Source organism: Hemicordylus capensis, chromosome 3 (assembly GCF_027244095.1).
Source record: "Hemicordylus capensis ecotype Gifberg chromosome 3, rHemCap1.1.pri, whole genome shotgun sequence".
NCBI lineage: Eukaryota > Metazoa > Chordata > Lepidosauria > Squamata > Cordylidae > Hemicordylus > Hemicordylus capensis.
In genome coordinates, this window is record NC_069659.1 from 165639869 (window position 1) to 165665231 (window position 25363).

General features: G+C 43.7%; 1 protein-coding gene across 5 annotated transcripts in view; it reads right to left on the minus strand.

The window, feature by feature from the left end:
- Window positions 1-25363, minus strand: part of UGGT2 (UDP-glucose glycoprotein glucosyltransferase 2) — a 130776-nt gene that overhangs the window by 13878 nt on the left and 91535 nt on the right. For all 5 annotated transcript variants that reach the window (XR_008319566.1, XM_053310132.1, XM_053310134.1 and 2 more), the window contains 5 exons: window positions 18053-18138; window positions 11461-11545; window positions 11245-11324; window positions 8917-9015; window positions 8494-8578 (listed from right to left, as the gene is read on the minus strand). Coding sequence is in view for 4 of the 5 variants with exons in the window: in XM_053310132.1 (XP_053166107.1) it covers window positions 8494-8578; window positions 8917-9015; window positions 11245-11324; window positions 11461-11545; window positions 18053-18138 (435 nt within the window). In the remaining variant the exon portion in view is untranslated. The remainder of the gene's footprint in view (window positions 1-8493; window positions 8579-8916; window positions 9016-11244; window positions 11325-11460; window positions 11546-18052; window positions 18139-25363) is intronic.

Consider the following 25363-nt stretch of genomic DNA (forward strand, 5'->3'; position numbering starts at 1 on the left):
AATATATCATTAACAGCATGTGTGTGAGAGAGAAAGAAATATATGAATCTGTGTGTTGTGTGCAAAAGAGAGGAATCAATAAGCTTCCTAAAAGATCTCTCAGTTTTAGAGTGGTATCTCAAATGAGTAGTGAGCTTGCATGTGCATGTAAACAAGGAAAAACAGGCTGCTTAGCTGTAACTTATGATCTGGAGGTGATCCATTGTCAGTCAGGAGAAATGGGTTACTGTACCTGCGCAGCGACCTTCTGGATGGATTAATTAGCTCCTCTCTGGAGCCCCTCCCTGCCATGCACATGTTCAATGCTTTCCTTTAATCAGCATTCAGGCACCATTTTGATTCAGTTTCTTGCAGATTGCCTGTTGCTTAGATGATCCTCAACTGTTCAATCAACTGTGCAAAACAGATAAGACTCTTTAAATAAATAAATAAATAAATAAATGCTGCAGCGGGAAGGTATGGGTGGGTCTCATGATTGACAACGGATCACCTCCAGATCATAAGTTACAGGAAAGCAACCTGTTTATCTGGAAGTGATCCGTTGTCATGAGAAATGGGTGATTAACCAGCTTCCCCCACACACCTCAGAGGTGGAGGGCACAGCTGTTTCACCCACTATTCCATAACTCTCTTCAGTACCTCTCTTCCAAATTTTGCTTCTGCAGCCATGCTCAAGTCTATGGCATAGTGCCTTATGAAAGGCAAATGTGTAGTCCAGGTAGCTGCCGCACACAAATCTTTGAAATGGAGTCCAGATGCAGCGGAGGTTGGGTAAGCTCTGCTAGAGTGTGCTTTCACCATTTTTGGAGGCTGTTGGTGCTGCAACTTGTATGTTAAGAAAATGAGTTCCACCAACCAATGCGATAGTCTTTGTCTTGATACAGACATTCCCTCATTCTTGCCTTTAAACTATACAAAAAGCAGTTTCAAACGTCTAATGCTCTCTGTCCCACAGATAATACAGGAGGCATCTTCTGGCATCTAACAAATGTAGCGCTTTTTATTCAAGAGGAAGTCCGTCACTACTTTCGGTAAGAAAGCCGGAAAGCATAACTACCTTGTTAGAGAAGAACTGCATATAGGAGTTGTCCACCCGTAAAGCGGCCAGTTCACTCACACAATGGGCAGTAGTAATAGCGATCAGGAATGCAGTCTTTAGTGTCAAATGTCATAAACTGGCTTTATAAAGTGGCTCAAAGGGCGGCTCCATTAATGAGGCCAATACCAGTGACAGACTCCACTGTTCTGCTGGGTGTCTCACTGGAGGATAAAGGTTATTAAGGCCTCTTAAAAATTTCTTACAGTGCGGATGTGAGAAGGCAGTCCGGCCTTGCCACCCCCTGTGTCGAGTTGAAATAGTGGCAAGATGCACCTGTAGGGATACGTTTGCCAGGCCCGATTCCTTGAGGCCAGGGAGGTACAGTAGAAGTCCTGAAAGGATCAAATCCACGGTCTCTAGTGTAACTGGTGAAGAGTTTCCATTTGCTAGAGTAGTTTTTTCTAGTCAAGGGTCTACGCTAGACCTGCTCAACTTAGCACCCCCCCGCAGCCGTTTTTGGACTACAACTTTCATTATCCCCAGCCACAATGGCCAATAGCCAAGGATCATGGGAGTTGTAGGCCAACAGCTGCAGGAGGGCCAAAATTGAGCAGCTCTGGTCTACGACTATTTAACAGGATCCTCCACAATAGCCAACACTCCACGCCGTCAACCGTAGTGTTTGAAGGGCTGGGTGCAATATCCATTCCCCCTCTCTTATCAGTAGATTGTAGTCTACAGACAGGTGACAATAGGTGTTCCCTGTCAGTCTGAGTAGCAATGCAAACCACAGCTGGTGTGGCCACCATGGGGTCACTAATATGGCTCTTGCATTGTCCTGTATCAGTTTGCCCGCTACCCTGTTGAGCAGGGGTTGCAGAGGGAACATATACGGCAGATCTCTGCCCCAGTGGTACTGAAAGGCATTCCCCAGGGAACATTTCTTCCCTTGCTCTGTAACAAAACCATAGAAATTTTTTGTTCATGGTTGTTGCAAATATATCCACCTGAGGAACACCCCACCAGGTGGGTCAACTGGTCCAGGCACGTCTGTTTCAGTTCCCATTCATGATGTTGGTTCTCAAACATCCTGCTTAAATCGTCTGCTAAGATATTTCCCACTCCTTTGATGTGAATGGCAAGCAGGTAAATGTTTCGGTATATGAACCAATTCCAAAGTTGTGTGCTTAGCACACATAGTGAATGTGAAGCCATGCCACCTTGACAACTGACATTAGCAATTGCCATGTTTTTGTCCATTTGCCATGTTTTTTGGCGCAAAAGGATTTCAATGCCAGCTAATGTCACCTTGACAACTGACATTAGCAACTGCCATGTTTTTGTCCATTTGCCATGTTTTTGGCGCAAAAGGATTTTAATGCCAGCTACACTGCCATCAGTTCTAGGAAACTGATGTGCATCCTTTGTTGCTTCACCGTCCACAACTTTCAGTCCGATGACTCTCGCAATGTGCCCCCACCCTGATAGAGAGGCATCTATTGTTAACCACTGTGTTGGGATCGGAGGATCAAAAGCTATGCCATGTAGTAGATTCTTCACTTTTCACCATCTCAAAGACCTTAGAACAGCCGGTGGAATATCTACAGGTGAAACTCGGAAAATTAGAATATCGTGCAAAAGTCCATTAATTTCAGTAATGCAAATTAAAAGGTGAAACTGATATATGAGACAGACGCATTACATGCAAAGCGAGATAAGTCAAGCCTTAATTTGTTATAATTGTGATGATCATGGTGTACAGCTCATGAAAACCCCAAATCCACAATCCCAGAAAATTAGAATATTACATGGAACCAAGAAGACAAGGATTGTAGAATAGAACAATATCGGACCTCTGAAAAGTATACAGTGTACTGTGCTTGATTGGCCAGCAAACTCGCCTGACCGGACCCCATAGAGAATCTATGGGGCATTGCCAAGAGAAGGATGAGAGACATGAGACCAAACAATGCAGAAGAGCTGAAGGCCGCTAATGAAGCATCCTGGTCTTCCATAACACCTCATCAGTGCCACAGGCTGATAGCATCCATGCCACGCCGCATTGAGGCAGTAATTGCTGCAAAAGGGGCCCAAACCAAGTACTGAATACATATGCATGCTTATACTTTTCAGAGGTCCGATATTGTTCTATTCTACAATCCTTGTCTTCTTGGTTCCATGTAATATTCTAATTTTCTGGGATTGTGGATTTGGGGTTTTCATGAGCTGTACGCCATGATCATCACAATTATAACAAATTAAGGCTTGACTTATCTCGCTTTGCATGTAATGCGTCTGTCTCATATATCAGTTTCACCTTTTAATTTGCATTACTGAAATTAATGGACTTTTGCACGATATTCTAATTTTCCGAGTTTCACCTGTAGTAGCATCTGCTGAAGGTCGATGTTCAAGCAGAACAACTAAAGAAACCATACCTGTAGTTGTCCCATATAGCAGCCAGATATAGCAGACCGTTGCCTTGCACGAAGCCATCAGACCAAGTAACCTTTGGATCTGCTTGGCCCGCTGCCGAGGCTGGTCCTTGAACTGGCTCACTAGAATGTAGATCTGCCTGCACCTATCTTTCGGCAAGTACTCCTTCATTTGTGCATTCAACACCGCTCCAATATATTCTATCAACCTGGTAGGCTGCAGTTTCAATTTGGCCCAACTGACCTGGACTCCCAAGTCCTCTAACAGTCACAAGACATATTGGATTCATGACACTGACTCTGCCTTGTTGCGGTGTACCAGGAGCCAGTCATCCAGAAAAGGGAACACTACAATACCTTGTGTCCACAGGTAAGCTCTAATTGCCGACATACACTTTGTGAACACCCTCGGTGCCATAGACAACCCGAAGGACAGAACCCTGTACTGGAATACTGAGTTTCCTCCTGCAAACTGCAAGTATTGCCAGTGGTTGTGTTGAATTTCTATATGAAAATACACATCTTTGAGGTCTAACGTAGCAAGCCACTCCTCCTTGGCGAGGAGCGGAAGAATTCCTTGCAGCGTTGTCATTTGGAATTTGCGCATATCGATGAATTGATTTAGGCTTTGGAGATCCATAATCACCCTGATTCCTTCGTCCCGCCTTGAAATAAGGAAATAATGTGAGTAGAATCCCCTCAACTGGTCGGTCCACCGCACTGGCACTATTACTCCTTTCTCCAACAAAATTCAAATCTCTTCCAGCAATGTTGGAGTTGAAGGAGTGATCCTCATGCCTCCAGAGCTTGGCAAGTTTTGAACTTGATTACATAACCAATGCCTATAGCTCTCAAAATCCACTGGTCTGGAGTTATCATACCGAAGCATGACTGACCAGTCTGATGACATGGCAAAACTGTGCTTATTGAAGATATGCCACTGACAGCCAATACGCTGGTGTTAATGACTTCAGAGGGTGATGCTGGTACATACAGTGGACGATCTTGGGGATCAAAGGGACTCCTTGGCAGAGTCCTTCCTTATTCCTCTGGCCATAGCTCTTTTTCTGAAAAGGTTTGTATTGCTTCTTGTACTCTTTAAAGCCTTGGTATCTGAAGCCAGAATGCTGGCGATTGTAATTGGGGTAGTGGGATGAGCCCTGAGTTGCAGCAGCAGTCGACGAGAAACTCTTGGCTGTAAATGTTGACTTTTTAAACATCTTCATAGAAGTATCTGTGATTTCACTAAAGAGACCCTTACCATCGAATGGCAATTTTTCAATCCTGTCTCTCATGTCATTCTGCAGGGTGGAGGAACGCAAGCAGGCATGACGCCTGAGAGAGACCACTTTAGTCATTGACCTGGATTCAGTTTCTGCCAGGTGCTTGAAAGTGCTCAGCTGCTGTCTTGTAAGTTCTGCCGACTTGCTGAGCACTTCACTGTATTTCTTAAAACCCTCTGGTTTGAGTGTGGAGTTCTCCTTTTGCAAAGAGTCCCAAAGGCAATAATTGTAGTGGGCCATGCAGATTGCCTAATTTGCAATATGAATATATAGGCTCGCTGTAGAATAAACCCGATGCCCAAGGATGTACAGCTTTCTCCCCTTTTCATACGAAGGTGTCGAATGACGGTGTCCTGATTTATAAGAGGACTTGCAGTTTATTACTAAAGAGTTTGGAATAGGATGCTTTAAGAAAGTAAGAGTTCTCCTCTTCCTCAATGCAATACAAACCTCTACCCTAACAATCAAAATGTCTGGAGAGTTTGTAGGACCTCCCATGCTATTTTAGCCACTTTCAAAATAACTGGTACCATGGGCAACACAATAGGTTGTGTGGATAACACAGGTGCCATCATCTTGCAGACTGGGTCCTCAAGGTCAGCTGCAGGATGCTTTAGCTACAGACCCAGCATCTCCGCCATCTGCTGTATCATCTTAGTATAAGATTTTAGTTCCTCATTAGGTGAGGTGGATGGTTTTAGGGGAACGTCCTAAGGGGGAATCAGATGGATTCTCAGGCGCACCAGTGGAATCATCTTTGTCAGTATCAGAGGACTGGGAGGAGTTGTAGGAGTCATCAGATGTTACAGGGTGCTCCTCCGGAACCTGCACAGGTTCATGCGCTGGTTCCAGCGATGGAGGCGATTGAGAATTCCCTCCAGAAGATGGCGATGGGCGCTGAGGCAGGGCAAGTCCCAGAGGTGCCGCAGGTGCTACCAGCACCTCTACTATAGCTGGTGTGGTCTGAACACCCTGGCTAACTCCCACTTGGGCCCCTGAGGCTGTTCAAGACTGTAAGGGTTCAATAGGTTGTGGTTGAGGCACTCGCTGTTGCACAGACAGTGACGGCTGCCATGCAACAGCTGCTGCACCTTCCCCAGTTGGAACTCTGCAAAATCTATCTGCATCACTGGAGACAAAGTGTGCCTAAAACCACATGTGTGCAGAGGGTCCCTCTGCAGTACATATTGCTGTGACAGCATGAATGGAGAACTCTGCTTCCACAGTGTTGTAGTGCTGGTAGAAGGTAAAGTGGTTGTTGCTATAGAAGGCTGCATAGGTTGGAAAGATGATGACGACGACAACAACAACAAAACAGTTCGAGTCATAAAAATTCCAAATGGAGACATAGATGGGGTTTTAGGAGCAGAGTCCTCCTCTGCATCAAAATCCAGACTGCCACTGAGAAACCCTTGAAAGGTTGAACCAGAAGGCATGTTCATGGAAGAATCCATTATGTTCATAAGGGACTTTGCAGTCCCCTGATCCAGAAAAGTGTCATCAGTAATGTCAAACAGCAGCAAGGGAGACTTCACCAGTGTCCTTGCTGGAGATAACATCAACGGCTTGTAGGAATGCTGTGCCACCGTCGCCAATGGTGAATATGGAACATTCCTATGCAAAATCCCAACCTCGGTATCGGCCGTCGATAACCAGCTTTCAAGTTGATGTCGACAAGAATGTCAGTGTTGATGGCCAAGGCAGAAGATTGGTGGATCCCAAGGAATCCCCCAATGTTGAAAGTTTTAATACCGACGAGCTCATCATATCGAGGGATCTCGAGATTGTACCGATGAAGGTAAGGAAATCCTCGATCTCGACAGACATGGCATTTTAGACTTCAGCGGTGGAGAGTCATTGTCCGAAGAAACACGATACCGCTTATGCTGTGCCTGGTACCAGTAGTCCTCGGCTTCTTGAAGACAATCTCTTCCAGACCATCTGCCAGGATTTTAGACTGCACATGTACAGACCCTGACTCCAACATCGGAGCTGTCAATGTCGATTTTGGTGTCGAGCCCATTGATGCCAGTCTTGGTGTCAACACCGGTCTCTGGTGGATGCAGTGCATCACCATACAACAATGCTCTGAGGCACAACGAACAATATTTTAAAGTTTGCTTCGAAAAGGACTTGCAAATCCTACCAGTAGCCGGAACATGCTGTTCACCGAGGCAAAACAAACAAAGGTCATGCTCATCAGTAGATGGCAATTTTGTTCTACACTGAGAGCAACACTTAAAAGTCATCTTTTCTCTCTCCGCTCCCTCCATTCTAATGGCAGAGCCAAAGAATCTCACAAAACCAAGTCCAACCTCCAGAAAACAAAGAATGGTCAACTTAAAGTCTGTAGATCAAATGTACTGTGAAATCCATTCTTAATAATGCTCTTCTTTTCTACTAACTGAGGAGCAATAACCCACAGGTCTCGAAGCATCAGCGGTTAAAAAGAAACTGAATCAAAATGGCACCTGACTGCTGATAAAAGGAAAGCACTGAGAACATGCACGGCAGGGAGGGGCGCCAGAAAGGAGCTAATTAATCCATCTGGAAGGTTCCTGTGCAGGCGCAGTAACCCATTTCTCATGACGACAACGGATCACTTCCAGATCCACAGGTTTGTATAGACAGGGATGAGTAGAGCTGAAGGGAACCCAACCAAGCTTGGATATGATCCCCTTTCCTCTCTTTTTACACCATAAGGGAATGCAACTGAAAGCTTTTGCTTTCACTCTGGAACAAATCACAGTTATCTGTCATGTTCAAGGCAAACTGTGGCTTGTTCTAACTGTGCTTAGTTAACAAAGCATGGTTTGATCCCTTCGCGTACTGGGGTGGGGGGAGGAGAAAAGGCATCACATACAAAGCTGAGGTTCAGTAAGCTTCAGCTCTGTTGGTCCTTGTACTGACAACCCACACTTTGTTGTTACATGTGAATGTGGTGTGAGTCTTATTGCTTCTTTTCTTTACGTGTGAACTGAGCAAAACATCTTGCAACATATTTATTAAAAAATTTCAGGGCCAGATGGAGGGGTGGGTGGGTGGGTGGGATTTGTCATGTGTAGCCAAATGTCCAGAGGACAATGTGGGCAGCCAGAGTTGTCCTTTCCTGGTCTAGAGAAACTATTCTCAAATTGAAATTATTTTGCCATACAAGTTCTTGAAACCCTAAGTTCTTGAATTCCCTGTGAAGCAGGGCATCTGGTTAGTCCTCAGTGAGATTAACAGAAATGCTGATATATTCCCCGACTGCAACTGATGGAGGAATTTGGCATCCATGGGTCACACCCAAACTCTTAACCATGGTTAAAATTATGGCCCTGTCACATCTGAATTGGCCCCATTTCATTCTTTCCTCTTTTGTACTCTTTGGAGTCAGCTGATACTGGGTCTTGTATAATTGCAAAGCTGAACTTTTAAGTGACAGAATCTGTTGCAAGATAACACTTATCAGAATTGCCTTTTACCTGACAAAGGGTAATAAGAATGATTTACTCTGATAGCATTAGCAGCACAAAAAATGGTAAAGAACATTCTTCTTAAAAGCTTCATACAAAGCTGACATTTACATTTGAAAAATGTAGTGATGTTGCCTTATGTAACTTTTAATTCATAATGTCAATTCTTACTTTATTCCTGACATTAAACACCTTCCAGCTAAGGGAGTCAAGCACCCTTCCTTATGTTAAAGCTTCACAAAAAAGGATTTGATTTAAGAGGGAAATACTGTGCTTACTTTAAATGTAGGTGACAGATAGTTCTTCAGAAACCAAAATTTAACTGGGGTTTTGGTGTGGCGCAGGACTGAGAGCATCATGATTCTGAGGAGAAAGAAATTCCACTTATGGGTACACTTGCAGATGTGCAGCCTCACATTACTACAAGATGCTGGAAGCTAACAGTTATATGTGACTAGTATCAATGCTGAGATATAGATAGATAGATAGATAGATAGATAGATGGATAGATATAGATATAGATATAGATATAGATATAGATATAGATATAGATATAGATATAGATATAGATATAGCTTGAATATATAGCTCAAGCAAGTTGGCTCCCAACCTTCATCAGCCCCATTTCAGATTCTACTAGTCATTTCCAGGATTATAATATACATGAGTAACATGTATAAAGTACAATGGAAGTTATCTACCTTAAAAAGCGTTCATATAAATGGCCAGAAGCAACAGAAAATATGTTTAAAGAATCCAGTTTCTTCTCCCTTCCTTCTATTTGAACTTCACCTGTAGAGCTTCAAAAGAATTATTATTCAGCATGCATGTAAGAAATAAGTAAAAAGTGGCACAAAAATGGAAGAAACATTTTTTCCATTAAAAGACAACCCCCCAAACCTAGATAGAAATATCAAGTTTAAGTGAAGAACCAAGCAAAAGCAATATTTTTTTTTTTGCAGTTGTCACACAATCTTAAAACATATCCCTTCACAGGGATAAGTGTGAAAGGATTGTATTAAGCACTTGTAAGTCTAATTCATTTCAATGGGAGAGACAGAAACATGTGCTTAATCAGAGAATCACAGAGTTGGAGGGGATCTGTTGGCCATCTAGTCCAAACCCTGGCTTGATGCAGTAAATGGATTGGGAACTCTGGAACGCACTTCCTAACGAAATTAGAGTTTCCCCTTCTCTGAATGTTTTTAAGAAGGATCTAAAAACATACCTGTTTAGTCAACCTTTTAGTTTATAGTTTTAAAGCATTGGTTTTAGAGTTTTTATTGTATTTTAAATTGTTTTAATTATCTTAATGTTTTAATGGTTTTATATTGTGAATTGCCTAGGGACATAAGAACATAAGAACAGCCCTGCTGGATCAGGCCCAAGGCCCATCTAGTCCAGCATCCTGTTCCGCAAAGTGGCCCACCAGATGCCACTGGAAGCCACAGGCAGGAGTTGAGGGAGTGCCCTCTCCCCTGCCATTACTCCCCTGCAACTGGTAATCAGAGGCATCCTGCCTTTGAGGCTGGAGGTGGCCCACAGCCCTCCAGCTGGTAGCCGTTGAGATTTCTCCTCCATGAAGTCATAACCTTTTGGTATGGGGTGGTATATACATGTACTAAATAAATAAATAAAATAAAATAAATCCACAGCTGGCACATCCCTAACAGATGGCTATCCAACCTCTACTTGAAGACTTCAAGTAAGAGACAGCCCACCATACTCATTCCTAGGTAAACGGTCCTATTACTGAACACTTTAATTAAAAGGTTTCTCTGAACAGTCAGCTGAAATTTACCCACTTGTAACTTAAGCCCTTTAGATCTAGCCACAACTTCTGGGACAGTAGAGAAAAAGTCTTTGTCCTAATCTGTGTAACAACCCATCAGTTATTTGAAGAGTGCTATTGTGTCCCCCCTCAGTAGGGATGTGTATGAACCTGTATGAACCCGGGCGTGTGTGTGCGAATGTCGCACTTGCTCATGTGCATGGTATTTCTGGTCCGATGAGGCAACAGGGCAGCAGAGAGGTACGCTGCCGCCTCACCAGACCCTTTTAAAGTGCAGCGCCGGCGGGGGAAACACAGCGGGACAGGTAAGAACACCCTCCCTTGCCATTAAAGGTATGGCCCCGCCCCCCGCTGGTTCCATGCACATCCCTACCCTTCAGTTCTCTCTTTCTCCAGCTGAACATACCTAGTACTTTCAACCATTCTGCATAGAGCTTGTTTTCCAAACCTCTCACCATATTTGTTGCCTTCCTCTGACCTTTTATCTACATCCTTCTTAAAATGCAGCATTAGTCAGATCTCATCTGGAGTACCCATCTTCTACTTTTGCCTTTGCCTCTATCTTGTTCAGACAGAAGCACCTCTGGGCCAGAAACACGCCACTTAATCATTTTCTTTAGTACCTCACAGAGTGTTAGTACCATATGCTAAATACAACTACGTTCATGAAATCTGGTTTACTTTTTCATTGACACACTCTGAAAGGAGTGTGTCAATATAAAAGTGTTCAGATCCACACTCCTGCTCTCTGGGGGCAGATGGTTGGACATGAATTGACCTTGCATATCCTTCATATATGATTTAGAGCCTATTTATGATTTAGAGGTTAAGATATTGTAGGGGTGATGTCCATGTATCTGTGCTTTCTCCCTGCACCACATGTATACAAAACCAAACACTCACAGTATTTTAACTGGGCATTTTATTCCAACTGATTTGCTATTAACAGAGAGTAGAAAATAGGCATCAAGGTACCAACTAAATGAGCTAATGAAGACACTTGCTATGTAGGACAATATCATCTAAGATGATATTTATCATCTACAATATCATCTAAGATGATCCTTAAAAATTAAACTCCAACAGAAAATAGAGACTTGGAGAGATCAATGGTTTGGCTCAGTATAAAGCAGCTTCATATGTTCAATTAAAGTCCAGCTACTTCAGAGTAAATAGTTATAAATTAAAGAAGAGCCAACTGTGTGGGCTTAGCCCAAGCGCAAACAAATCAGTTTACCTTGGAACAACATCCCCCTCTTCTTCTGCTAGCCCATCACTCAGGAGATCTTCATTAATTTCATCAGGTTTTTTCTGTACCTAAGCATTAAATTAAATAGTGTTGTCAGCTTTCATAAAACAGCAGCAAGCACCATTACTAACCATGCTGAGCTTTAATCTCATTGAAAAGGGAAAAATACAATTTGTTCCCATAAGGATTTATTCACATACATACTTGAATTTTGATTATTTTGCTTCTGAAACTATTTAATACGACAAAAGCATCTTCTAGAACTTTGGAAGAATCAGCCCCCTCAAGCCTAGGAGAAAAAAATATATAGGAGAAAAATAGTTATTTAACTGCAGCCCCAAATATTCACTGGTTTTTAAATTACAACACAGAGAAAGCAGAACGGTTTGTTCAGATGAGAACGAAACCACTCCGTTCACAGCATGTATTGTACGTACTAGCTTACTAATTTAGGAAGTTTTCACATTGATATGCTTCCAGAAAAGGCTGCTAACAGGAGAATATATTTGGGCAAATTTAGGAGAAATAATAGTTCATATCAATTTAGCAAGCAAGTTGGCTCAACAAAAGCATACAACAATATGGTAAGATTATAAACAGCTAAATTCCAGGGTCAAAAACCTTCCACTTAAAACCACCTGCTGTAATGCCCCACTCTCGAGATGTCAATATCTATAAGAAACAGGTTCAGCACAACTCAGTCAACTCTGAGTGAAACTATTCCTAGATATTTTATTTCAATTTCCCCCAAGTATTTTTTTACAATATCAAGCCATTAAAACCCTCACGGTTGCTTTCAACCGTCACCTAGATATTGATGCCAGTACTTGGAGATGCCAGGCCAGTCCTGGAGGGTTGGCAATCCTAGAACAGCATCTTAAAGCTAATGCTGAATGCAAAATAGGTACTGAGCTTTCATTTCATGAAAATCCTAATCACACCAAAGAGCAACAAGTGACTATTTGGAAAACCCGGTTGCCAAGTCCATCAGCCAAGTTCCCCAAATAGTTGCCAACAGCCATCTCTTCCCCAAATATCTAGTGCAAAACTAGATTCCTACATAAAGATAGCTTAGTGGTTCAGCTCCCAGAGCACCCTTTGGGTCTCTTAGAAGAAGGAAAAAAGCACAGAGCCATCTGGAAATCACAGGCAAATACCTGTACACTTGTCATGCCAGCAAGATGACTCTTCCTAGTATCAAGCAAGCATACCTTGATTATTATTAAGGATAATAAAAGTAGATGCCAATTCAAGATGCCAATTCACTTCAAAAAGTAGATGCCAATTCCAACTTTAGTGCAGAGTAATAGCCAAACACTTCTTACAATAAAAGCAATTTTCCCTGCTCCAGTAATCCACTATTTCATACAACTATTCTATGTCTTATAAAGCAAGACTAGGTGCAGAGTAGGCAGACATAAATATATTTATTCTCCGCCCCACTCCCCAAGACATGACTAATCCATTCTGGAGCAGTTCCCACAGTTGCTCAACCAAGACTTGCTATTCTGCAGGGGAGGGAGCAGACATGTGCTTTTCCCTACAGGATAGGAAAGGCATTGTGTGTGTAGGTTTGATTGTCATGATCCCCTTCCCCTTTGAGTTGTACTCTTGTCCTCCTCTTGATCATAGAGAGCTAACAGAAACCCAGATAAATTGTATGTAATCTGGTATAAATTAATGCATCCCACGGAAAGAGAAGGCTAGAAATTAAACAATGGAATTGTTTTGTTTCATTTTTTTCACTATATTATGTCTAAAATCCGGGATCTCCAATAGCTGAAAGCCACAACCTCTACATCACTATCTTACAGATAATGGTCATCTATGTCACAGTCAACAGCCACACTAGCAGTGCAAGTACAAGCTGACTGGCAGGAAGCCATATCCTCTGGAAACAATTAGCCAAGATTTATAAGGGCCATCAAACAGAAAGAAGGGGAAGAAAGGACCATGACAGGCTCCTAGTCAGCCAGCCAGAGAACTCCAGGTCCAAGTGCTCCAAGACTGGAAGAGGGAAAAATAACCATGATGGTCAGCATCTCCACAGTTTAAGCTGCTATTTTGTTTTTGTTCCTTAGGTAATCAGATGTCTTTGTACTGGCTCAGACCAGGTCCTTCTTCACATGTGAACCAATGGGGCAAGAGTAAGCCCTACTCAAGGCAACTTTCTTGCACTTCTAAGGTTAAGGCTAGAGAGGAGAGCTGGTCTTGTGGCAGCAAGCATGACTTGTCCCCTTAGCTAAGCAGGGTCTACCCTGGTTGCATATGAAGTGTGAGCACTGCAATGGAACTTCAGGGGATGGAGCCACTCTGGGAAGAGCATAAGGTTCCAAGTTTCCCTCCCTGGCTTCTCCAAGATAGGGCTGATAGAGATTCCTGCCTGCAACCTTGGAGAAGCCGCTGCCAGTCTGTGAAGGCATTACTGAGCTAGATAGACTAATGGTCTGACTCAGTATATGGCAGCTTCCTAGGTTCCGAAGGAAGGCCAAAACTGTTACAAGAACATCCTAGTGTTAAGTTGGGTCTTTTGTGTGTGGGCTACACTAGATGTATAGTAGCTCAAGGCTATTGTCATGGTTTTAGGATAGCAAGAAGCTGCCTCCTTAAATCTTACTACTAATGTGGCTTTGGCCTCTTAGAATTCATTGAAAGTGCTTAAGGAAGCCATAGATTTATTTATTTTTTAAGAGTAATGCTGCTTCATTAATGAATGTCACAATTTGTTCCCAAAAAGCATATTTTCAGGTACACTTATTTTTAAACATCTTTTTAAAAGCCAGGTGCTGAAGTGAGAGATAAAACAGGCTGCCACCCACATATCTTGATTAGTGCAATATCAACACATTTTAGGAAACCCAACAATTTTTTAGAATTAAGAGGTACCAATTACTTCTTCAGAATCTAAAGTCACATTTCCTAAGGTACATGCTATCTTTTATACATTTGGACATAGTTACAACATGAACCATAGTTTATATGGAATGTGTCAGATTTATATGCACCCAATCAAGATGTTTCTGCATGACATTGATAAAAACAAAACAACTGTAACATTCCCTCCTGCAACATAAGCCATTTGACATACACCTACACTCTCTACTGAGCAGACTGGTTTTTATTTTTGTTTCAGATTTTAACAATTCTGCATGTATCAAATGTGTCAAGAATAAGTTTTCATGTTGTAATAGCTCACTGCTATCCCCAGAGAGAAAGAATCCTCAGTACAAAGATAGAATGAAAACATTTTCAAGAGCATCAACACCACACTTTTGAAAATGTGAGACATTTTATGTTCATTTTTGTAGCAATCAACCCCAACCTGACTCTAAAGAATGAACCAGAACTGAAACAGAACTGAACCCTGTCCTATCTGTCAGGCAGTAACCTCTAGGGATCAGCCACTCAGCACTCGGTGACCAGGACTTGGAGGGCCTGGCGGCAAGAAGTCAAGGGGTCCTATGTTCTCATGCAGTTGGAGCCAGGCAGGGAACATAGGCAGCTGCCATATATTGAGTCAGACCATTGGTCTATCTAGCTCAGTATTGTCTTCACAGACTGGCAGCAGCTTCTCCAAGGTTGCAGGCAGGAATCTCTCCCAGCCCTATCTTGGAGAAGCCAGGGAGGGAACTTGAAACCTTTTGCTCTTCCCAGAGAGGCTTCATCTCCTGAGGGGAATATCTTGCAGTGATCACACATCAAGTCTTCCATTCATATGCAACCAGGGCAGACCCTGCTTAGCTATGGGGACAAGTCATGCTTGCTACCACAAGACCAGCTCTCCTCTCCCAGGGGAAACAACAGGTTGGCTGGCCAGCCATGGCAGCAGCCAGGAACTCTGCAGGGACCTGAAGTCTCTACCATGGTTTTGGTGAGTTACATAAGAACAGCCCTGCTGGATCAGGCCCAAGGCCCATCTAGTCCAGCATCCTATTTCGCACAGTGGCCCACCAGATGCCACTAGAAGCCACAGGCAGGAGTTGAGGGCATGCCCTCTCTTCTGCTTTTACTCCCGTGCAACTGGTACTCAGAGGCAGTTCAGGGAAGAAACCAGGGCTTGGCTTCAGAGAAGGGTTTAGCCAGGGAACCGTGTGTTAGGTAGCAGGCATCAGATTTCTTTCTTTTAGTGCTTTGCAGATCCCTACAACTGGTCTATCGTGTTTTATCTGTAATGTAAGAATGTTGTACCTGTGCCATTTTTATCCATCCAGGGCACTGCAAAAGTCTCTGTAACCTTTAAAAGTTCTTCTAAAGGTTCCTTACAACTGGGGGTGTTTTTTGAATTATCTTTGCAACTGGGTAACCAAGATTTTAAAGTGTACCCCTCCAACTATCAACTGGAGTGCTCTTTTTGGAAGTAATCTTGTAAAGTACTGAGTGTTTGCTATTACCGGTAACTGAAGCTGAGAGAGAGGGAGCCACAGACTGAAACAGTCTGTAGTATTTTGAATAAAGGTTATTTTTCTCTTTGGTCCTTTACAATTTTAACCAGCCCCCTTTGAGTGGATTTTCAACTCAGGAAAGGTGGGGGGGGGCTGGAAAGGGGTCTTACTCTGGTGCAAACATTCCTCAAGTCTGATTGCTCAGCAGCGCACTACCAAGTTTTTCTCCTCACATGTAGGCTACATGTGGAAGGTTTTTGTACTTTTTCATTTGGTAAATAAAAGAGGGTTTTCCTAGAATTTCACCCACACCAGGGAGAGATTAAACCCTGTTAAAAAGTGGTATGGTGACAGTGATACCAGAGGGACAATCTTTGTTGAGCAAACATGGAGGGAATGAATCAGCAGTTTTCTTTCCCCCACGTGGACTTACTCTGAGACAAAGGCTGGGCTTCAATCCGCTATTCACTAGTCACTATCTGTTACAATTTTGGTACACAGTATTTCATCTTTTTAGCTCATGTTGTTTTAAGTAATTTTGCCCACCTGGAACCTTGCAGTAAAATGCCATGGTATTTCTTTGTTCCTAAAAGCAATCTGTCGAGCATCTAAGGTCAAGTACCAGTGAAGTCCAACTCCTACAGCTGGAGGTGGCAAGCAAGTAACTGGGGCACACAGGGAGGCAGAAAAGCAAACTGCATGGAAACACCGAGGGATAGAGCCTATGTTCCTCTCAGTGATCTTTCCCATTGAGGGAAATGCACTGAAGTTATATAGCAGGAAGTAGCCTAGGACTAAAAATCTGCGATCAATGGATTCCTAGTACCAGGAATATTCTGGACTGTAGCAAGTGTCCCAGCTTGAACTGCCTGCAAGTTTCTTCCTCCAATCATTTACCCTTGTGGTATAGAAAGTAGGAAATCTGTTCCTGACATGCAGGGCTTCTAGTGTGAGTCCCATGGTGCCTGAAAGCATTATAAATAGAGAAGCACAGGATTGGACTACAAATGAATCGTAATAATCAGCCTGAAATCTTGTCACTTGAAATGCCAAATTTAGATTTGCTATCATTCGAAGCAGCACATCATAAGAAATTCTAGTTTACAGGTGCAGCTGCTTCAAAATGATGATTGTTGTCATGAATAGTAACACCAGCATGTCTACATAGCAGAGGGCTTTCTTTAAAAAGAATTAACTACAAGAAGAAAGTTAGTAACTTGAAGCTTAATACATTCTGAAAAGTTCTTGATTAGGCCAATATGTCTGCAGGCACCATGATTTAAGAACAATAAAATACAATTTTAAAAAAAGTTTTAAAAACAAGCAGCAAAAGTAAAATAAACTGCATAATATAACCATAAAAATTGTATAACAATTGCAGCAGATGAACACTGCAGGGATGTAGCAAGGTTCCCAGCGACCAGGGGACAAATCAGGGCAATGGGACCTCTGCCTCATGCACAAAGTGTGTGCATGTGCCCCAGTGCCCAAGCCACGCCCCCTGGGACTGACATCAGATGCAGAGGGTGGGGCAACCTAACCCTCCACCCGCAAGCCTTTCACCTCTGCTGGTCTCACCTTCTGTAAGCCAGAGGAGGAGGGAGAAGAAAGGAAGCCCAGCCCAGTGCCAGGAGCATTGAGGGCAATGGGGGGCAGTCCACTGCCTAGGAGGAAGCGCAGCGGGAGGGAGAAGATAGGAAGCTCAGCCCCAGCGTGCTTCTTGTCTTCCCATCATGCTTGGAAAGAGTGTGCGTGCCCCAGCAGCAGGGCACCCATGTCCAAGGGACCCTATGTACATGCTTGGGGGGGCCTCTCAAACCCTGTGGGCCCAGGTGCAATAATTCCCCTTTGTCCAATGAAAGCTACGCCCCTGCTCCACTGGGTAGGGGCCACCTCAGATAAAGCCCTATACTGTGTAACTGCCAAAGAACTCAGACAGAGGCAAGCCATGAAGGCAGGCCATTCTAAAAGCTCTTATGGGTCAGTCAGATTCATGTGAAGGGAAGGCAGGGATTCTCAACGCTGGGTCCCCAGATGTTATTGGACTTCAACTCCCATAATCCCCAGCCCCAGTGGCCTTTGGTTGGGGATTATGGACATTGAAGTCCAATAACATCTGGGCACCCAACATTGAGAATCCCTGCTTTAGATAATCTCGTCTCAGACTGCTTAGGGCTTTACATTATCAATTTAGAAATTATCAGGATATTGAATTCCATGCCCATAGAAATTATAGCACTTTTGTAGGAAGATTGTGGAATCATGGAACATTTATAGTCTTGTATATGGATTAAGACTTTATTGATTGTCCATTCCCAATTCAGCAATTCCAGGAGCATACTGAATTCACTTTAAAAGCTTTACAAAAATGTGAAGTTACAACATTCAAAACTCAAAGTTAGGTTATGACTTACTTATATATTTCGTAGATGTCTTCAGATCTTCCTTCACGTAATCTCAAAATCCAAACACCTGGATTTGCTTTTAACTGAAAATACCCCTAAAAGCAAAAACATACACAGCTCTTAAAGGGAGAGAGCATTGCCTTATACAGATGTTGTCTCACAAGAGGTGGATGACAAGTAGAGGGAAATCATTCCCTTGTGTCTGGATTTTGCATAACAACAAACAAGTATTTTCACAGGCAAACAGTGACTATCTACCCTTCAGCACTACAGTCAAATGTAATATAAAAGCATTCCAGTACAGATTCCAATGTGGACAGTCATATCAAAGCAGTACACTTTTATAGTCTACACCTGTATGTTCAATGGAAAAATGAAATTTGTTCCCAAGTTCTGGAATGAACTAGTCATTCCCCTTTTCATTGCTATCCCATTTTATTTGCTAGGAGATCAACAGAAAGACCTACTCAAAAGACATACATCAGAAGTTAAATTATTGCTGAATCTGCTTATGAAAATATCATGTTAATGGAAAGGGGAAAATAGGAGCACTGGTTGGTCACTTACTATGAAGGCATTTTCTTGCTGCTGGATCTGAGGACATCTCACATGGGTTATCCTTCCCACATGCTTCAGAGGGCAGGACAAATCAATTAGGCAAAGCCTTTAAAAGGCCAGGAAGGATAACCTGGGATAACCTTCCCAGTTCAGTGTAGCCAAGCCAAGATTCAAAAAAAGAAGGTAAACAGACAGAAGAGGGGATAGTGCATACCAGTAGCTAGAAATGCCCAACGGGTAGTTCAAGATGTCCTAAAATCCAGCAGCAAGAAGAAGCCTTCATGGTAAGTGACCAATGCTCTTTTCTCTGTTGCTGGATAAGGGCATCTCGCATGGGATTTGACACAGCTAATAGAACCGGGGCGGGGTGTGTGTGTGTGTTACCGGCTACTGGGGCAGAAGAACATGTTGGAGTACACATTCGCTGAAGGCAGCCACCGAAGGCAGGGAGGACTTGACAATATCTCTCCTGTAATGTCTGATAAATGTGGATAGAGATGACCATGTGGCTGCTCTGCAGATTTCAGCCAATGGAGCGTTTGTAGAAAATGCAGCTGAGGTTGCAGTTAATCGTGTCAAGAGGCAGGTGTTGGACCTCGTATGCCTTGATCCACCATGCAGATGATACTCACTGACCCATGGGAGTTGGCAGGAATGAGATGAAAAGCACGCCATCTGTAAACATGAAAGATAACGTTCTGGACTAGTACGTCTTTATGTAGCAACATGCATCTAACTTATGTCATTCCTTTTCTTTGCAGTGGGTAGGATTGGGACAGAATGAAGGTAGCACCATGTCTTCGGACTGATGGAAGACAGATGCAACTTTAGGGAGGAATGATGGGTCAGGAATCAACCTAACCGAGTCTGTAGAAAATATACAAAAATTTGAATTTGCCAATAGAATTTTCAGTGCCAAGGCTCTCTGATCCGGAGTAATGGCTGTGAGAAACACCAACTTAAATGACAAAATATGGATAGGAATAGATTCAAATGGAGGTTCGTGAAGTACCCTGAGCACTTTGTGAAGATCCAAGGAGGGGGATCTGTACAACCAGAGGAGAGAATTGCACCTTTTGGAAAGTGTTTGAAGTGAGGATGAGCGTGTAAGCTCCGCTTTTTGGATGGAGACAACAGGTTGGCCAGTGCAGCCACGTGACGTTTGATGGCATTTTCTCTTAGGCCCATGTCCAGACCATCTTGGAGAAATAGGAGGAGTCGGAAATACCACACTGCTTGACCACCAGCTTGTTTTTACGACACCAATGTAGAAACACCCATCAGATGTTTTGGTATATCCTGTTGGTGGAAGCCCTTCTAGATAGTGTCCAGGACCTTGGAGGCATAGCCATCGTACTTCAGGATGTTGTGTTGTCACTAGGCGGCAAATCTGAACCACACTAGGTCACGGTATAGCACTGGTCTCTGGCTGAGGAGATCTAGGAGACACTGGAGGGAACTATGGACCAGAGGTGGTGAAGTGTAGAATCTATGGGAACCATGGCCGGCATGGTTCAGGTACAGTGGCCAGGTTGTCGCGGGATGCAGTGTCAACTTGCCAATGCTTCAGCCACAATCTGCACGTAGCCACTAAGTTGGATGTTGTAGAGCATGATGCAAACCGCACTGATTCCAGTGTTGCATCTGTGATGAAGGCCCCTGGGCCTATTGTATCTTGAGCGGGGTCTGACTTTGTCGGGTAACATCTGCTGGTGGTGACTGAAGGAGTTCATTGGTCCAGAGCAGGGATGCCCAAGCCATGATTGAAGCTGCAATAGAGGTTTGGATGGATAGAGAGGCTGATTCATGACTCTTTTAATGCTGAGATTCAAATTTTTTCTCAGTGGGATCTTCCAGTGTGGGGGCCCCATCATGAGGCATGATTGTGCCCAAAGTCAGAGCTTCCATGAGAGCAACCACTGGTGGAGTCTAAAGCAGAGCTGAGGCTGAGGGAACAAAACTACAGAATATATTTGCAAGCGGAGCAGACTTTTTGTGTGCTGATGGTGACTGCCATTTTCACTTCCTGTTCCACTGTTTCTGAAAGTCTCAGGGAAAAGAAACAGAAGGTCATGTGATGAGGTAGTAGGGAGCACCAGTGATTCCCTTAAAGGGGCTGGTTGTTCCTGAGATTGAGTATGTTGCAGCCCTAGCACATGTAAGGCTTTATAAAATAGGTACGAGAAGTCATCAAACAGGTATAGTCTACGTGATTGCAAGGAGGGTCCAACAGTTTGGCCATCAGACCATTCTCCCTCTTCCTTAAAGTCTACATCGTGGTCTGGGTTATCTGGTACTTCCATTGGGGTATCGGGCCCCTGGGGTAACAGAGGGTCAGTAGGCCTCCAAGGGTGGTCTCCCAGGATCTGGGGAATCATAGCCAGATAAGTGAGATGGAAAAGCCTTCTTGGTTTTGCGCTTATCGGCCTTTAGATTTCTTAGAATGTTTTGATTTTTGTGTTGTCTTACACTTAGAAGTTTTCCTTTTCTTTCTAGGTCTATTCTCAGAGGTAGATGAGGAAGAAGAGTCAGAAGAGGAGGAGGAAGAGACCTCCTTGGGCCTAGAATGTTTCTTAGTCATTTTTGGTTGCTTATGCAGCAGCAAAGCCCTAGAACCAGGTCTGCCAAGCCACAAGCACCTCCCCTGGGAAGGTGGGTAAAGCTGGATTTTGGGACTTCTGGAGAGGGTCAATGGCAGCAGGGCAAGATAGACGTGGGCTCATCAGTTTTGGTGCGGCAGGCTTTTAGTAACAGGTGTGCTGACATTTCGTAGGCTGAATGGGAACAGGTGGTGGTTGATTCCCGTCTCCATCCCCTTGTAGCTGACCTCCTGGATTAGAAGTGGGAGGTAGTGCCAGTGTGTCCACTGGGTCAGGAAACTGTGGTGGATCGCTCCGTGCTGCAGGATCTGCCGTGCATGTCTCTTCCTCCAGCGGTCCGCCAGTGGGTGGGCTCAATGTTATCTCAGTGTCTTTTGGGCACTGTGGGGCCTGCTTGTTCTTTGATCAGCACATCCACTTAGACAGCGGTGCCTGAGGCTTCTTTAGGCCTTGCAAGGCTTCCACCGAGTCTTGGAAGCAGGCATGCATGATTTGCAGGCCTGGGCTCTCCTCCTGTGGGAGTGGGGAATGGGGGCGGTTGTGCTTATTAGCGTGGGTCTCCTCTCTCAATGGAGGACCTAAAGGCCCTTCCATGGGGTCAGTACCCCTCTGCCCCGCAACAAGCTCCAGCAAGGACCTTGAGGTTTGTGGCAGGTCATGCATGGTAGTGTGCACCAGCACCGTATGGTGGGGGGCGGGGGCTACCGGAATGTTCAAAGTTGATATCTTCTTCCCTTTAGGCATGAGAATGTACAATAGGTTGCTCCCTGATTGTGCCATTGAAGTTGAGGAATGAGAGGAGGGAGAGCAAGGAAGAAGGCAAGAGAAAACCCTCTGTGTGTGTGTGTGTGTGTGTGTGTGTGCGCGCGCGCGCACCTGCCTGTGCATGTACGTTTTAAGGGGAGTGAAGAAAAGGATACAAATAGCAGAAAAGAGAACTCCAGAAATAGCAAAGATGAGATACTAAGGAGGTAATCAAGAACAAAAAAAACCAGAGGTGAAACTTGGCAGAATGCAAAGGAGACCTTCTCTGGAACTGGTGCAGGACAAATTGGGAGGGGCTATCCTTCTTGGCCTCTTAAAGACTTTGCCTAATTGATTTGCCCTGTCCTCTAGAGCATGTGGGAAGGATAACCCATGTGAGATGTCCTCATCCAGCAGCAGAAAATTATGATTCTACTTTTCTACCAACACAACATAAAATACTAATTGCAACAAAAAGCAACCTATGATGGCAAACTATAGTGTACACTTTATAGTAGATAGATGCTACTTCTGCCATTTCAACATGACATGCAACCTAATGCTACACATGCTTACTCAGAAGTCAGTCCTGCCAAGGTCAGTGGGACTTTCTCCCAAGTACATACACATAAGATTGCTGTGGTAGTTTTTTATTTGTTTGTTCTAGTAAACATCTCCTAATAATTCATTATAACAAAAGAAAAAGTCTAACAACATAAAACTACAATTTGGTACATCTATTTACCCAATGAAACTACTGTCCTCATCCTTTCAGACATGCTTTTCTTTCCTTCAAGGACAACTGCCCTGTGGTTATTAGAAGAGAATAATCTTTCTTGTCAAGAAGTGACTGCTAATTATAATGTATAATATAATGGCATGGCTGCTTCATATAAAATTCAAGTTGCCCTTAAAGACTTTACACCTTGATTACATTAGGATACAAAACAGCTGTGTTTTGTTGGGCAGGAGAGCTATTTTATGACATGGCTTAATTCCAGGGGGAAACCCTGGAATTACTGACAACATTCAAAATCAAGGGAGGGGTTGCGGTAATTTAATGCTGCCTTCTTTCCAAGCCACATGACTGGCTGACAAAGACTGCCAGATTTGGCAAGCTGACATTGCTAGAAGAAATGGAGCAGGAAAAGGTGCTTTCTCGGTTGCATATAGATCACTATGTGCTGAAGCCTTGCCTAAAGGTTAGAGAGGGAAGATAAGTGTTGACAGTTCCATTTGTTTACTCACTAATCTATAAATGTAAGTGAGATTCAGAACCATAGTCCATCTTTTACAGGCAACACCACAACTGAATCTTATATGAAGCAGCCATACTATTGTATGATACATTTTAAGTAGCAGTCACTTCTTGACAAGATAGATTAGTCTAGTCTAATATCATAGGGCAGTTGTGAGACAATTTCTAAAGAAAGAAACCCTCCTGTAACAACGCTTAACTGGTCCCAAATATACCCTTCTTCAATAAGATGCTTAAACAGGTGATTTAGTATGCAATTCCAGTCATCCACTCTTGGATGAAACTGATTATCTGTATCTAATCTGGTTCTGAAACTGTCTTGGTCACCCTGATGAATTATTTATGCCAGGAGTGCAAGCCTACTAATTCTCCTGGACCTCTCTGCAGTTTTTGAGACCATAAAGCATTGTGAACTTCTGGGTAAACTGTCCAGGATGGGGTTTGAGGCACTGTAATTCATTGGTTCCATTTCTTTTTAGATAGCCAATTCCAGAAGATGGTGCTGTGAGACAACTCCATGGTTGTGTTTATGCTTATGCTATGGAATCCTGCAAGGTTTCATCTTGTCTCCTATGCTTTTCAGCATCTCTATGAAAAATGCTGAATGAAGTCATCCAGAATTGCTCCCAAGTGTCACCTAATGGCACAGCAGGGAAGTAACTTGCCTAGGGAGCAAGAGATTGCTGGTTTGAATCCCCACTGGTATGTTTCCCAGACCATGAGAAATACCTATATCGGGCAACAGCGATATAGGAAGATGTTGAAAGGCAGCATCTCATACTGCATGGGAGATGGCAATAGTAAACCCCTCCTGTATTCTATCAAAGACAACCACATGGCTCTGTGGTTGCCAGGAGTAAACATCAACTCGACAGCACAACTTTACTTTATGTACCCATAGGATTGCAGCCTAGATGGTTATTCCTAACTTAGTTCATTTTAACGAAAGAAAAAGCCTAGTATCTGTATGGTGATGACACCCAGCTCTGATTTTCCTTTTCGTCTGAGTCAGGTGAGGCAGTGGAAATACTGAACCTGTGTCTGGGAGCAGTAATGGACTAGATAACGGTCAATAAAATGAAGCTCAGTCCAGTTAAGACAAACATTATGTTGATAAGAGATTTGGCTGACTGGGTGGTACTGGTGGTGGTGATAGGGGTGTGCACAAAACTGGGTTACTCGGTTTGGTTCGAGTCCAAATAGGACTCAGAACTGGGCATATTTGGTTTTCTCCCCCCGAACAGACCCCCCAGCTCAGCTTAAATTCGAGCTGGTTCGGGGGTTCTAACATTATTTTTTTGAAAAAACAACAACCCAACACTCACCACATCCCGGGGCACTGCCGCAGCTCTGTGTGTGTGTGTGTGTCTCTGGTGGTTCCCCCCCTCTAGCCTTCCCCCCTCCCCCAGTCTCAGATGACTGGTGCACATGTGCAGCAGCCTCCTAAATGGCCACCGCCCAAGAATGGGCTGAAAATGAGCCACAACGGGCCCAAAATGGACCATTTTGAGACCAAGGGAGGCTGACGGGGAGGGGGAACCACCGGAGGGACCCCCCCCCCGCTGCTGTCATGGCAGCACCTCAATGAGGCAGTGGGTTTTTTAAAAAAAATTAAAAGTTAGAACCCCCAAACTGGCCTCGAGCCAGCTAGTGGGTGGTCGTATTCAACCTGTGCTGCAGAGGGTTGCATCCCCTCTAAAGGATTGTAGTTTTGGGATATTCATAGATCCAGCTTTGTCACTGGATGCCCAAGTGGATGCCCAGTAGCTAAAGCTGGTGTACCAGCTGTGACTGCTCCTCAACAAAGACAGCCTGACCTGAAGGCTCATCTTCTTCCACATAAGCCTGCCTTAGTCTTTGTTCTTCAGCTGAGACTCTCATTTGGGTCCTCCTGCCATTTGAAGTTAGAGGAGAAGGCCTTCTTGGTCATGACACCTTGGATGTGGAATGCCCTCCCCAGAGAACCTTGCCTGGTGTCAGCTTTGACATTTTTTTCAGTACCAGGTGAAAACTCTGTTTGCCCAGGCATTCTGGCAAGTTTTATAGCTGGTTTTATGGCTCCTCCTGGTTTTTATGGCTGCTGCTTATTTAATTTTTAATTGATTTCTATATTTTATATGAAGTTTTATGGTATTTAGTTTTGTTCTCAACTAAACATGG